The sequence below is a fragment of the Mobula birostris genome, chromosome 2, assembly GCF_030028105.1.
Source record: "Mobula birostris isolate sMobBir1 chromosome 2, sMobBir1.hap1, whole genome shotgun sequence".
Lineage (NCBI taxonomy): Eukaryota > Metazoa > Chordata > Chondrichthyes > Myliobatiformes > Myliobatidae > Mobula > Mobula birostris.
In genome coordinates, this window is record NC_092371.1 from 224,942,979 (window position 1) to 224,956,824 (window position 13,846).

Genomic DNA, 13,846 nt, shown 5'->3' on the forward strand with positions numbered 1-13,846 from the left:
TTCAAGGTTGATTACTAATTTAAAGCCGATAAACATGATCTGTTCTTTGGTTATATCTTCTTCAGTCAAAGAGACTCATTCTTGCTGGAGAGTCAAATTATTAATATCACCAAAAAATTATTTGGTTGTTAAAGTTCCTACTCCTAACCCATCCTTCCTCCAAAGTGGCAAGAATGGCAATGTAATTAAATAGATTTCAATAAAGAGGCATTTTGACCATTAATTTATCCATATTGACATGGTCTCACTCTTTGTAATTTATTTTGTATGTATTCCCATGTATTTTACGAAACATGACTCAAATATGCATATGGGGAAAATACCTTTCACTATCTCATCAGGACATAACTGACTCCGTAATTCATAAGCAGTGCACCTTCCAATCACCCAGCTTAGTTTGAACTGTAAAAACAATTGTGAAATGCTGGTGAGGGAATTGGAAGATCACTTTTAGATTTGCTCAAGAAGAAAGGGAAAATAAGAGTTTGTTCAAACGAAGTTTTTTAGATTCAAGCACCCTTGTACTCCATCTCTTATTTTCCTAATAATTTCTTCTTGAATGCAGATCCAAGGGTCAGCTCTACATGAAGCAGATAGAAACACAGGATGGCATAATTAATTTTATTTTGGGTGGGGGATAAACATAGTCAATTGATCTTCCGATGTCACTTCAGCAAACATTGGAGAAGGGTGTAAATTGGACTTCGGACAATGTGATGATCTTTTGTGCAATCTTAAGAAATATCACCTGATAAACAGTTGTTTTCCTGTTGGATCTAAAGTGTTTAGTCTGAAGTTAAAGACAATACGAACGTTTTATTTTTAATCCATGCATACATGTGCATAATTTATAAAAATGCACGTCCAGAGAAAAGGACAAACATTCAGGATTTATTGCAACTCATTGAAACTACCTAAAGTTGCTTTAATGGGAACTGGTTTTCTGATTTTCATTAACCTTTGAATTTGACAGATGCTATTTTTTCATTTGCATTACTGATGCACTCTCTTACCTAAAACATGCACCGGAAGTTGTCCCAAAAGCCTGATGAAAGAAAACTGTGTGAAAACACAGTTTCTCTTCCTAGAGAAACACCAACTGTACCTCTTCCTAGTGAAATGTCGACCGTACCTCTTCCTAGAGATGCTGCCTGGTCTGCTGCGTTCACCAGCGATTTTGATGTGTGTTGCTTGAATTTCCAGCATCTGCAGATTTCCTCGTGTTTGTGTGTGAAAACAATCTTTCTTAAATGAAGTAATAGTAGGTCTCTGGATCAATTTGCTTTTGCATGAATTTATAAGTTCACATTGATACTACAAGCAAAGGAGCTGGTTGTGGACTACAGGAGGAATGGAGACAGGCTAGCCCCTATTGACATCAATGGATCTGCGGTTGAGAGGGTAAACAACTTTAAGTTCCTCGCCATAAACATCAGCCTGGTATGGGAACTGTACTTCCGTCAATCACAGGACTCTGCAAAGAGTGGTACGGACAGCCCCAGCACATCTGTGGATGTGAACTTCCCACTATTCAGGACATTAACAAAGACAGGTGTGTAAAAAGGGCCCAAAGGATCATTGGGGACCCGAGTCACCCCAACCACGATCTATTCCAGCTGCTACCATCCAGGAAATGATACTGCAGCATAAAAGCCAGGACCAACAGGCTCCGGGACAGCTTCTTCCACCAGGCCATCAGGCTGCTTAACTCATTCTGACACAGCTGTATTTTTATGTTATATTGACTATCCTGTTGTACATACTATTTATTATAAATTGCACATTGCACGTTTAGATGGTGATGTGTATGAAGGATGTAAGTAATGAAGTCAATTCTCTTCTTACTGTTTCAATTTCTGTTTAAAGGAGACAAAGACACAGTGTGTGAGGATTGCAACAAAAGGTAGGACAAATGTTTTGCCTATTTCAAAGATAATTGAAAAAAATTACTTTTCAAGCAGAGGGTGCATAGTATTGTCAGGTTTTTGTTTTGACTCATCTGCTTATCCTGTTTTGGGAGTGTGCTTTGATTCTCTGTTCCTCATCCAGAGAAATACCATGCATTTGGTAGACAGGATTTTAATAAATTTTAAAACCAGATTACTTTGTATTATTTTTGCTGCAAACCACTTTTTGACATTGAACAGCTGGAGTATTAATAGTGAAAAGCTGTTTGAAGGTTTTATTGTAAAAGCTGCCTCAACCTTATCATTTGTGTGGAATTTTGGCTGTTGGATTTTATTGCTTTCTCTAATGAATAAAACTTGCATTATGTGTGTATGTGGTGTTTATCCTAGTAAATATTCTTAAATCTCACTGGGATTTAACTTGATATTTTAATCCTGCTTTTATGTCCTTACTTATCAGGAGTCTGAAAATTGCTTAGAAAGTAAGATTGTAACATAGTTCAAATACATAGTAACATTATTTTTAAAAATTCACAAAGTGTATTCAATCTACTGTAAACACAACTAAAAAATTTTTAAAAATCTAGTTCTGAAAACCTCAATTCAGTGCTCCAGTTAGAGCAAAGCAAAGTAATTATTGTTGTACTCAATGCAGGCTTGGTTTGTAAAACCATATATTCTATTTTTGATTTTGACCTGGTAGAGCCCTTGCCTCTTCACTGCTTGAGTTTGCGATCTGTTTTTTTTTCTGTGCAGGACTTGTCAAAAGGATACAGCCAATTATGTAAAGAAGCAAAAATATATCTGACCATTTGGGAACACTTGTTTTCCAACCCTTAATGTTTTGCACCAGCTGGGGCACTGACTAATATAAGCCTTTTATTTTTGCCTTTTAAGGAACATTGTCACCTTGCAAGAAAGTTTTGCAAGGCAGTTGGTAAACAGGTTATACAAAATGGTATTATCACATGACCTCAAGTTTATTAATGGCAAAATCCTATTTTGTTTTATTATTAATAACCTATTCTACAAACTGTTCAGTAAGCTGTTAGTGGTTGCAATTTACTGGAATTTGAATCTGCTTTTGCAAAATCTTTGATTGTATCATTTTTAGTGCTGCTTTGTTCCCGTCTCTGTGGGATTGGTAATGCCCTGCAAAGTTCCATCAAGATGGCGATGTCCTTTTTGAATAGAGTTTGTGAATAATTCAACTCAGAAGTTGTTGCTATAGATCAGAGGTTCTCAAACAGTTATACATTGACCCAGTTAGACAATAAGACCAATTAGATATAGGAGCAGAATTAAACCATTTGGTCCAATTTTCCACTCCAATCTCTTGCCTTCTCCCCACATTCCTTCATGTCCTGACCAATAAAGAATCTATCGATCTCCGCCTTAAATATACATAAAGACTTGGCCTTCACAGCTGCTTGTAGCAAAGAATTCCACAGATTTACCACTGTTTGGCTAAAGAAATTCCTCCTCATAGAAACCATAGAAACTACAGCACAGAAACAGGCCTTTTGGCCCTCTTGGCTGTGCCGAACCATTTTCTGCCTAGTCCCACTGACCTGCACAGGGACCATATCTCTCCATACACCTCCCATCCATGTATCTGTCCAACTTATTCTTAAATGTTAAAAAAGAACCCGCATTTACCACCTCATCTGGCAGCTCATTCCATACTCCCACCACTCCCTGTGTGAAGAAGTCCCCCCCTAATGTTCCCTTTAAACTTTTCCCCCCTCACCCTAAACCCATGTCCTCTGATTTTTTTCTCCCCTTGCCGCAGTAGAAAAAGCCTGCTTGCATTCACTCTATCTATACTCATCATAATTTTATATACCTCTATCAAATATCCCCTCATTCTTCTACGCTCCAGGGAATAAAGTCCCAACCTATTCAACCTTTCTCTGTAACTGAGTTTCTCAAATCCCGGCAATATCCTTGTAAACCTTCTCTGCACTCTTTCAACCTTATTTATATCCTTCCTGTAATTTGGTGACCAAAACTGAACACAATACTCCAGATTCGGCCTCACCAATGTCTTGTACAACCTCATCATAACATTCCAGCTCTTATACTCAATACTTTGATTAATAAGGGCCAATGTACCAAAATCTCTCTTTACGACCCTATCTACCTGTGACGCCACTTTTAGGGAATTTTGTATCTGTATTCCCAGATCCCTCTGTTTTACTGCACTCCTCAGTGCCTTACCATTAACCCTGTATGTTCTACGTTGGTTTGTCCTTCCAACGTGCAATACGTCACACTTGTCAGTATTAAACTCCATCTGCCATTTTTTAGCCCATTTTTCCAGCTGGTCCAAGTCCCTCTGTTTTCCAGCTGGCCCAAGTCATCTCCATTTTCAAAAGATACCCCTCTATTCTGAGGCTGTTTTCTCTGGCCTGTGACTCTCCCATCATAGGAAACATCCTCTTCACATCCACGCTATCAAGGCCATTCACCATTTGATAGGTTTCAATGAGGTCACTCCTCATTCTTCTGAATTCCAGTGAATAATGGCCCAGAGCCATCAAACGCTCTTCATATGACAAGCCATTCAATCCTGGAATCATTTTCGTGAACTTCCTTTGAACCTTTTCCAGCTTCAGCACATCCATTCAAAACTGAAGGGCCCAAAACTGCTCACAATACTCCAAGTGAGGCCTCACCAGTGCTTTATAACATTTCAGCATTGCATACTTGCTTTTATATTCTAGTCCTCTTGAAATGAATGCTAACATTGTATTTGCCTTCCTCACCACAGACCTAGGCTGCAAATTAACCTTTAGGGAATTCTACGCAAGGACTCCCAAGTTCTCCTCTTGTATTAAAAAATGATTCTTTTGATGCTATTTTGTCAATTATCCATTAATGGAGCCTTGCATTTATTTTCCAACAAACTTGGGAAAAGTAAGATTGCTTGGGAAAAGTAAGTTGTTGCTAAATTTACTACTTAAAAGGCCTTTCTATCTAAAATTCCAGACCAAAATACTCTCTGAGTTGATGCAATTAGGCTGCATATTATAACAAGTGGGACAGGATGGTAGTGTAGAAATTAGTGGATTGTTTTACAGCGCCAGCCAGCAGTGAAGAAACGGGGTTAAATTCTCACCGCTGCCTGTAAGGAGTTTGTATATCCTCCCTGTGACTGCATGGGTTTCCTCTGGGTGCTCCAGTGTCCTCCCACATTTAAAAGACATATAGTGAGTTGTAGGCGTGCTGTGTTGGAGCCACAAACATGGTGACTCTTGCAGAGAATGCCCCTGGCACATTCCTGTTTGACTTAATATTTCGATGTACATGTGATAAATAAAGCTAATCTAATCTAATAAAGATAAATTAATCTAACTTAATTGTTCTCACTCTTTTTTTACCATTGCTTTACAACATGAAACAAGGCTATTCAACCCTTCAAGTCTGTGCTGACTCTCAAAGCAAATGCATCAATCCCATTCCTACATTTATTTCCTTGTAGCTCTTTCTCTCATTAAAAGCAATTCCCTCCCCCCCCCCCCCCCGAGTACTTCTACCACCCCAGTTACATCAGAGATAGTGTTCAGAAGCTAATCTGCACATTTGGCTATGTGTCAGAAGACCTGCGTGGTCACAGCGAGGACATGCACAGGTCCCACACGTTGGATCAAACTGTGTTGTTGGAGTTGGTGAGGCAGCAGCACCAATGCTGTGCCACGATTGTAATTTTCCTTGAAGGATCCCTCAGCCAATTTCATTGTGAAAACCTGGGGTAGCTGCACCAACTCAGCTAAAGATGAATTTATCACCAAAAGAAAATCTTGAATGATGATGCACAATCCTTTATCTGTGAATAATATGTGTTACAAACTATCTGAAAAACACCTTTGAAAATATCAATACTAAGTCAATTAATAGTTTGGTGTTATTTCTTGATAAGTTAAATAGTGTTCTATGTTTTAAAAAGTAGCAAGTCAGTTAGTATGCCCCTAAATATGAAGCCAATTCGAAGAGCTTACCTGAACTGTAGCATTCAAATTCTTGGACTATTAACCTTGGGGTGAAGGCAGTTTTATCAGAAGAGTTTGACTCTGACAAAATTTAATTTTACAGCAACATTTAAGAGTCCAGAAAAATGCACAAACATGTGTTTTTTTGATGGTATCTCTCTTAGAGAATTCAGGTTCAAGTTCAAACTTAATTGTCCTTCACCTATACACAGGTACACAGCTAAAACGAGACAGTGTTCCTTGAATTTTTGCAGTACTTCAGCTGATTCACTTGGATTGTAAGAACATAACTAGAAGAACCAAGCAGGAACTTAACACCCTAGTATTTATTTCAAATCATCACTTTTACCATGGGGGATTTGTTTCTATGCCAGCTTCTTTCTTGATTCATTATTCAAAATCAATGTCTATAAACCTTATTTAGTTCAATGGAAATCTTGGATGCTCACATAAATGTATCTGAATAGAATGCCTATATAACTGTACTGGGTCTGAAAGCAGGTTTCAGTTTCAACAAATCTCAATAATGGTGCTTCGCAGATATTTGATCACAGACGGCAAAGTTCAATTATATTACATGTCAAATCAAATTACATAAAAACCTGCCCCTTAATCAATTTTCACTGTAAGCACTGAAAGCCTACCAAACTACATTTTATAGCACAGGCCTGGTTTAGCAGCTTAATTTGGGGCAGCACAGTAGTGTAGTGGTTAGCACTACACTTTACAGTAAGGGCAGCATGGTTCAATTCCTGCCACTGCCTCTAAGGAGTTTGTACATTCTCCCCATGACCGCAAGGGTTTCCTCCAGGTGCTCCAGTTTCCTCCCACAGTCCAAAGATGGACCAGTTGGTAGGTTAATTGATCATTGTAAATTGTCCCACAATTTGGCTGGGATTAAATTGGGAGGGGGGGGGGTTTGCTGAGCGAAGTGGCTCGAAGGGCCGGAATGGGCACTTTATCTCAATTTTTGAACATCTTTATTTTAAATCTGGTAGTTTGTCGTCTGCATCACTTGCTTTGTTGAAAGTGACTGAATAAAACACTAGATATGTAGCTGGTTTCGGAGATAGTTACATGCAGTCTCTTATATTAGCACTGTTCCAGCTTATGTGCTAGCTTCTTATTACTGATTTCAGATGTAGGTATATTTAAAACTTTACAAATTGGATTCATATTACAATAATATAAACCAGTCCCGAGGAAGGATCTCAGCCCAAAATGTTGACTGTTTAATCATTCCTATAGCTGCTGCCTGACTTACTGAATTTCTCCAGCATTTTGTGCTGTTTAATCATGACATTTTTTAACTAATGATTGTTAGAACAAATCCATTAGTAATTTTGATTAAAACCAAAATCAATTTTGAATGCATGATCACAGAACTGTGAGTACACTAATTAGAACTGTCACCAGTTAGATATTTTGGTTTGGGGAGAGATGTTCTTTTATTATCGCAGTCTGAAAATACCAAAGCTGTGTCATGAATATTAGTGATCATATCATTTTGACAACTTGAAGGTGAAGTTCATTTAAAATAAAGTTATTTTTCACTTGGGAAAATAGAAGTTAAGCATTATAATACGAATGACAAAGTTAAGGACCTTGAATGCCATCAGGGTCTCAAATAATTCACACCCAAAATTGTGGCCTCAAATGAGCAGATCTACCTTTTATTAAAATATAGCAACTAGGAAGAGATAATGGACAAAATTGATTAGTATACTGTTTTATTTTAGTTTTTATTCATATTCACCAAGATGTAAATAGTACAGTAGCATATTTTAGATGGAGAACACATCTAATCTTTATTTTGCAAAACGGAAACCTTGCATGAACCTGTGCTTGTTGAATATATCTGAGACGTGTAAAAGTAAAATATAATGTTTCTCGTAGTTGACAAATTTAATCTTTAAAGATTACTTTTGCCCTGATTACAATGTACTTCTATAAATCATGCAATACTAAAGAGAGTGCTGGAGGAACTCAACAAGCCAGACAGCGTCTATGGAAAAGAGTAAACAGTCGATGTTTTGGGTCGAAACCCTTCATCAGAGCCTGTTTCTTCTACAGTCCTATAGAAGGGTCTCAGCCCGAAATGTCGACTGTTCACTCTTTTCTACAGATGCTGCCTGGCCTGCCGAGTCACTCCAGCATTTTGGTGATGTTGCTTTGTGTTTCCAGCATCTGCAGACTTTAAAAACACAAACACGAGGAAATGGTGTTTATGATACATCACTAAATCTTTCATTGTTTTTATCAGTGTAGATATAAATTAAGCAATACAATTAAATCAGCTATTAATTGCTTAAAAATGAACTAAGTGGCTTTAAATAATTATGTTTCCAAGAGATCCATTGAAAAAAACATTTTTAAAACAAAGTCTTTAGAAAAATGTATTTGGGTTGGAAATGTTGGACATTTCATGCCTTCCTTGCAATCTCCCTTAATAAGACGCCAAAGCATTTTGCATTAATATAAAAATGCATTTTATTTAGTATTTGTGGAAATGAAATTTTTTTTCAAATTGATTGTTTTATATTACATTCTTTCAAACAAGTTTTTAAATTTGATACTATAATATAGAATTTTTTGCATTAAAATTAATTAGCTGTTGGCATAGTTAACCATAGCTGTCTTTTAATCTGTGAAAATGAATAGAGAAATAATGGCTATGAAGGTGATAAACTAATTTACATGGCTGGACTCGATAATTTTAACTTTAGATTTTATTGTTAAAGCAATCATTTTTCATTGTTATTTTCTGAAGAAACATCTAACAAGTTTTCCAAATCATTTTATGCAGGGCTCAATAATATTTTATTTTTGTGATGATCTTAGCATTTTCCACAATGGAAGTAAAACAGAATGTATTTGATTTTTTACATTTTAATGTCCTTTACCTTGCCTTGTCTATAATTTACAATAAAGTTATGACCAGTTAACACAAGAACATTTGAAATTAAAGCAGTAACTTTTATAGTTTGCATGGACAGATCATAGAGTTGCTGAATAGGACGATGTTACTTTTATATTCCCTTAAAATTTGCATATTGAACTTGGTTTTCAGAAGTTGTATCAATCAGTCATAAGATGGTTGTATAATGAAATAATTAATTCTGCTTATCTTTGACAATCTATTTTATGCTGGATATCCTTTGTGGTCTGATGTCAAACTAAACTGTGGCCAGGCTTTTGCTGTGCTGAGAACTGACCTGTGGCCCTGTCTGGAAAAAGATTGGAAAGGAACAGAAGTAAAGCAGAATGTGTTGGAGTATTGGTAACAAGAGGCAGCTGGGGAACATTGCTGGAGGATAAATGTTTGATGCATAAAGACAGACAGACATCAAAAAGAAATAAAATATGCAGGATTGAAAAAAATTAAAACAAATTTCAGTCAAAAATTACCTTAAATCTGAATAAAATTGAGAGCAGTGTGGAGGAGACCACATTGTCAGCACCAAATGGAATTAAGGGAAGTGGTAAAAATGCAAGTCACCTACTGCCTCACCCAGAAGGTTGTATTTGATTGAATATGTAGATGGTGCAGAGGGAGAACTGAACAGTAGATGTGGCATCTCCCATTATTGCATTTGTATTTTGCTTGGGAAGCAATGGCTATCAGAAGGGGCAGAAGAATGAATCAGACCCTGAAGAGAAATAGTCAGTCCCAGGTGAATGGTGTATGGCAAGGGAATGATATCAGAGATCATGGAGGATAATGGAGGGAGTCTGAGAACCCTCTCCTCTGGGGTAGGGGAAAACCCACAAAAGCTCAGATGTGATCTATACGTGGCTGACAAGACAAATTCAGTTCAAGGAAACAGCTCACAAAGTTGCCAAACGTAACGGTAGGCCAGAACTTTGGGTGCATTGTGGAGCTCTGCCATAGAGCATCAAGAAATTATTTTTGGGTAAAAAAGGGAAGACAGAATGTGAGAGTAGACCTATGAGAAACGTAAACATAAACTGTAGGGGTTTCTGCGGGTATCAGGTATGTGCAAAAGCTAATGTGGTACCTTTAGCCAGGAAATATTTTATTAGGCAATATTGAAATAGCAATGAAATTAAACGTGTAATGTTCCCTCTAATTTTTTTTTACAGCTGTGTGGACCAACCATTGCTCTGAGTAGGGATTTTTTTTACACAGCCTGTAAAATTGCGCTGCACTTTAACATTATATAAAAGAAAATTCCAACTGCCTGGCTATGTACCTGCGCAGCTTAGCGGGAACAGTGATCTTGTGTCTATCTTTAGAAAAATCCTTCCAGACATATCAGAGAACTGAACTGACTTCTAGTGAGAATGAGAAAGTGAAGGAAAGAAACTGTTAGTCAAAATAGAGCACAATAAAAGCTGACTAAGACTCAATTAGCGACATGCCAGAATTTTGACATGTTGTTGTAGAAAAAATGGATGCTCCGATTATCCAAAGTTCTTTAGATTCTGGAAGTGTTTCTGTGGATTGCAGGTCAGCAGATATGACTTTCCTATTTGAGGAGGAAAACTTAATTTATATAGTTGCTGACGAAGTGCAAAAATGGGTCTATCTATCAATTGCAAAAAGACAGAATGTATGGTGATTTCCAAAAAGAAGGAGAATCCTATCTGCAGGCTGAGAATAAATGGGTAAGACTAAAACAAGTACAGAACTTTTGCTACTTAGGAGGCTGGGTGACATCAGATGGCAGGTCCGACATGGACATCAACAAAAGAATTGGGATGGTAAAAAACACCTTTATGAGAATGAAAAGTATACTGAACAGCACTAAACTAGGCATGACAACTGGCCTCAGAGTACTGAAATGTTACGTTTATTCAGTGGTTCAGAATGTTGGATAATATCTAGTAAGATGAGGAAACGAATTGAAGCAGCAGAGATGTGGTTTTTAAGGAGGATGCTAAGAATATCTTGGACGAAATGAATATCTAATGACGATGTCATGAACAGAGCAAGCACAAAAAGAGAAATAATGTATGAGATCATGAAAAAGCAAAGTAAATTCATTGGACATGTGATTGGGAAAGAGGAGTTAGAATGCACAGTAATTATGGGAAAGATTGAAGGGAAGAAAGCAAGAGGAAGGCAAAGACAAATGATGATGGAGACAGCAGCCAGAGAACCGGAAATGAATACCAATGAATTGATCCACTTGACCCGAAACAGGGGTGTGTGGGCCATGGCAGTCAAAGCTCAAACAGGGCACGGCACCTGATAATGATGATGATTTGAGGAGGAGGAAGGGAACTGCAGCCTCTCAGGTCTTGTGACAAGTATAGAGAAAGTATTAAAACTGGCAATAAAGAATGTAATAACAACACCCAGAAAGTAGGATCAAGTCAAGCCAGTATGGACTTATGAAAGAAAATCATGTTCCATTAATCTACTAGAAATTTCTGAGGATGGACTGAAAAAAATAGAGGAGCCAGTAGATGTGGTGTATTTGAAGGCTTCCAATTACTCCCTGTGTAAGAGGATGGTGAGCGAAGTTAGACAGACAGAAATGGGGTTAATATACTGACAAGATTTGAGAATTTTGTTATCAGGAAGAAAGAATGAGATAAATGAATTCTATGGTGTTTACTCTCTGCCACTCACAATCTATATCAAAGTTTTGGCTGAGAATGTCAACTGTCTTACTTCCAAGTTTGCTGACAATACAAAATTATGTGATTGTGTCAGTATGGAGGAGGATGTAAAGGGATTCAAGTGAAGATCTCTTTATATCCTCCTAATAACTATGAAGAAAGGATATAATGTAGAAAAATCAGGTTACTCACTTTGATGCCATAAAGACAAGAACGGATATTTGTTAAATGGATAGCTTTGATGTTCAAAGTAATCATGGTCTACTTATACATAAGTAACCCAAGGCCACTGTGCAGGTATAACAAGTGATTAGGAAGGCAAATATTTTGTAGCTTTTGTTACAAGATGATTTGAATACATAGGTGAGGAAGTCTAACTGCATTCGTATTGGGGTTTGGTGAGTGTACTTGGGTATTGCGTGCTTTTGCCTACTTCCTAAAGAAGGAAGATCCATGCAGTCACACAAAAGGACATTGATTGTCTTGCACAATTAAGGATGGGAGGAAGAGTGCTGCAGCCCAACGTTCCCTCTGATTTGCAATGACCATTGGCACAAAAATCTTGTTCTGGGCAATTTTTTGCCCAGTGACAACAACATGAGTGCACTGAATTTTTAAGTAGAAGTAAACCTGAAGCTGTTCTAAGGAAAATAACCAACCAAGTCCAGTTTGTTATTCATTGTTTAAAAGAAATAAAATAACTGTCAATAAGAACACTGATCTCCTCTGGGTTTGATCGTTTTTGCTGTCATTCTTTCTGGACTCTCACAAAACATATGTAACAGGCCTATAGCGGGTAAAGAAGAATTTTCTCGTCAGAGCTTTTGCACACTGTCCATATGTGATTTGCTTACTAAAAGCCACTTTAAAAAGCAAAGTTTACATCACTCCACTTCTACCCATTTGCAAATTCCCCAGCAACTTTTGCATCACAACAATACACGTAGGTAACACCAGTTTCTTTATTGTAATAAATATTTCTTGTAGCTGCACATTCCTGATCTCATGAGCTTTCAATGTAGCAGTTTCTACTGTTTCATTACCATTCCACTTCAAATAAACTAGCAATTCTTTTGCCTTCATGCCCTTTACTTCTGTGGAATTCGACATAGTGAATCAGCAATTTCTTCAATAAAAACAGTGTAACTAAGCCAGTTCTAAAATCTGCAGACAAATCATAGCAAACTCCATGTTGTCAACAGCGTCTGTATCAGAAATTGGAAGATGAAATGTAATTGTGTACGATTGTGAAATATACTTAATATGCCTACCAGGTGGGCAGTTTAAGTTCCTTTGTGCACTAGTATCAAAAGAGGTTATATGGACCACTAGAAGAAGAGAAAAATTTGTAAGTGCAATTGATGGAATTTTCCAACTTAGGGCAACTGTAAGAAAATGTAACTACCTAGCCAAAGTTTTATTGAAAAAGAGGTATGGGATTGAACCTAATCACAAACAAGAGAAAATCTGCAGATGCTGGAAATCCAAGCAACACCCACAAAATGCTGGAGGACCTCAGCAGGCCAGGCAGCATCTATGGAAAAGTATATAGTCGACGTTTTTAGCTGAGACCCTTCACTGGGACGGGAGAAAAAAAGATGAGGAGTCAGAGTAAGAAGGTGGGGGGAGGGCAGGAAGAAACACAAGGTGATAGGTGAAGCTGGGAGGGGGGAAGAAGGGTGAAGTAAAGATCTGGGAAGTTGAAAGGTGAAAGAGACACAAGAGAAGGGGGAATCTGATAGGAGAAGGCCGAAGGCCTTGGAAGAAAGAGAAGGGGGAGCACCAGTGTGAGATGATAAGCAGATGAGGAGATGAGGTGAGAGTGGAAAAATGGGAACGGGGAATAGTGAAGGGCTGGGGGGAGTGTGGGTCATTACTGGAAGATGGAGAATCAATGTTTATGGCATCAGATTGGAGACTACCCAGACGGAATACAAGGTGTTGCTCCTCCAGCCTGAGTGCGGCCTCATCGTGACAGTAGAGGAGGCCATGGACTGACATGTCAAAATGGAAATGAGAAGTGGAATTAATAGTGTGTGATGCTGGGATGCAACCTAATTAAGATTTCATAAAAGATGCCTTAAATATTACATAAATAAACCATACAGGTCAAAGAGCTACAGTTGTCCGAGAAAGTTTGTGAACCCTGTGGTATTTTCTTCTCTATTTCTGCATAAGTATTACCTAAAATGTGATCAGATCTTCACGCAAGTCCTAAAACTAGATAAAGAGAATCCAATTAAATAAATAGCACAAAAACATTATACTTGTTCATTTATTTATTAAGAAAAATGGTACAATGTTACATGTATTTGTTGGAAAAAGTATGTGAACCTTTTATTTGTATAACTAGTGTGA

General features: G+C 37.6%; 1 protein-coding gene across 6 annotated transcripts in view; it reads left to right on the forward strand.

Moving 5' to 3' along the window:
- ptprk (protein tyrosine phosphatase receptor type K) overlaps positions 1-13,846 on the forward strand; it is a 687,062-nt gene that overhangs the window by 560,628 nt on the left and 112,588 nt on the right. For all 6 annotated transcript variants that reach the window (XM_072251546.1, XM_072251545.1, XM_072251547.1 and 3 more), the window contains one exon: positions 1,867-1,903. In XM_072251546.1, the coding sequence (XP_072107647.1) occupies positions 1,867-1,903 (37 nt within the window). The remainder of the gene's footprint in view (positions 1-1,866; positions 1,904-13,846) is intronic.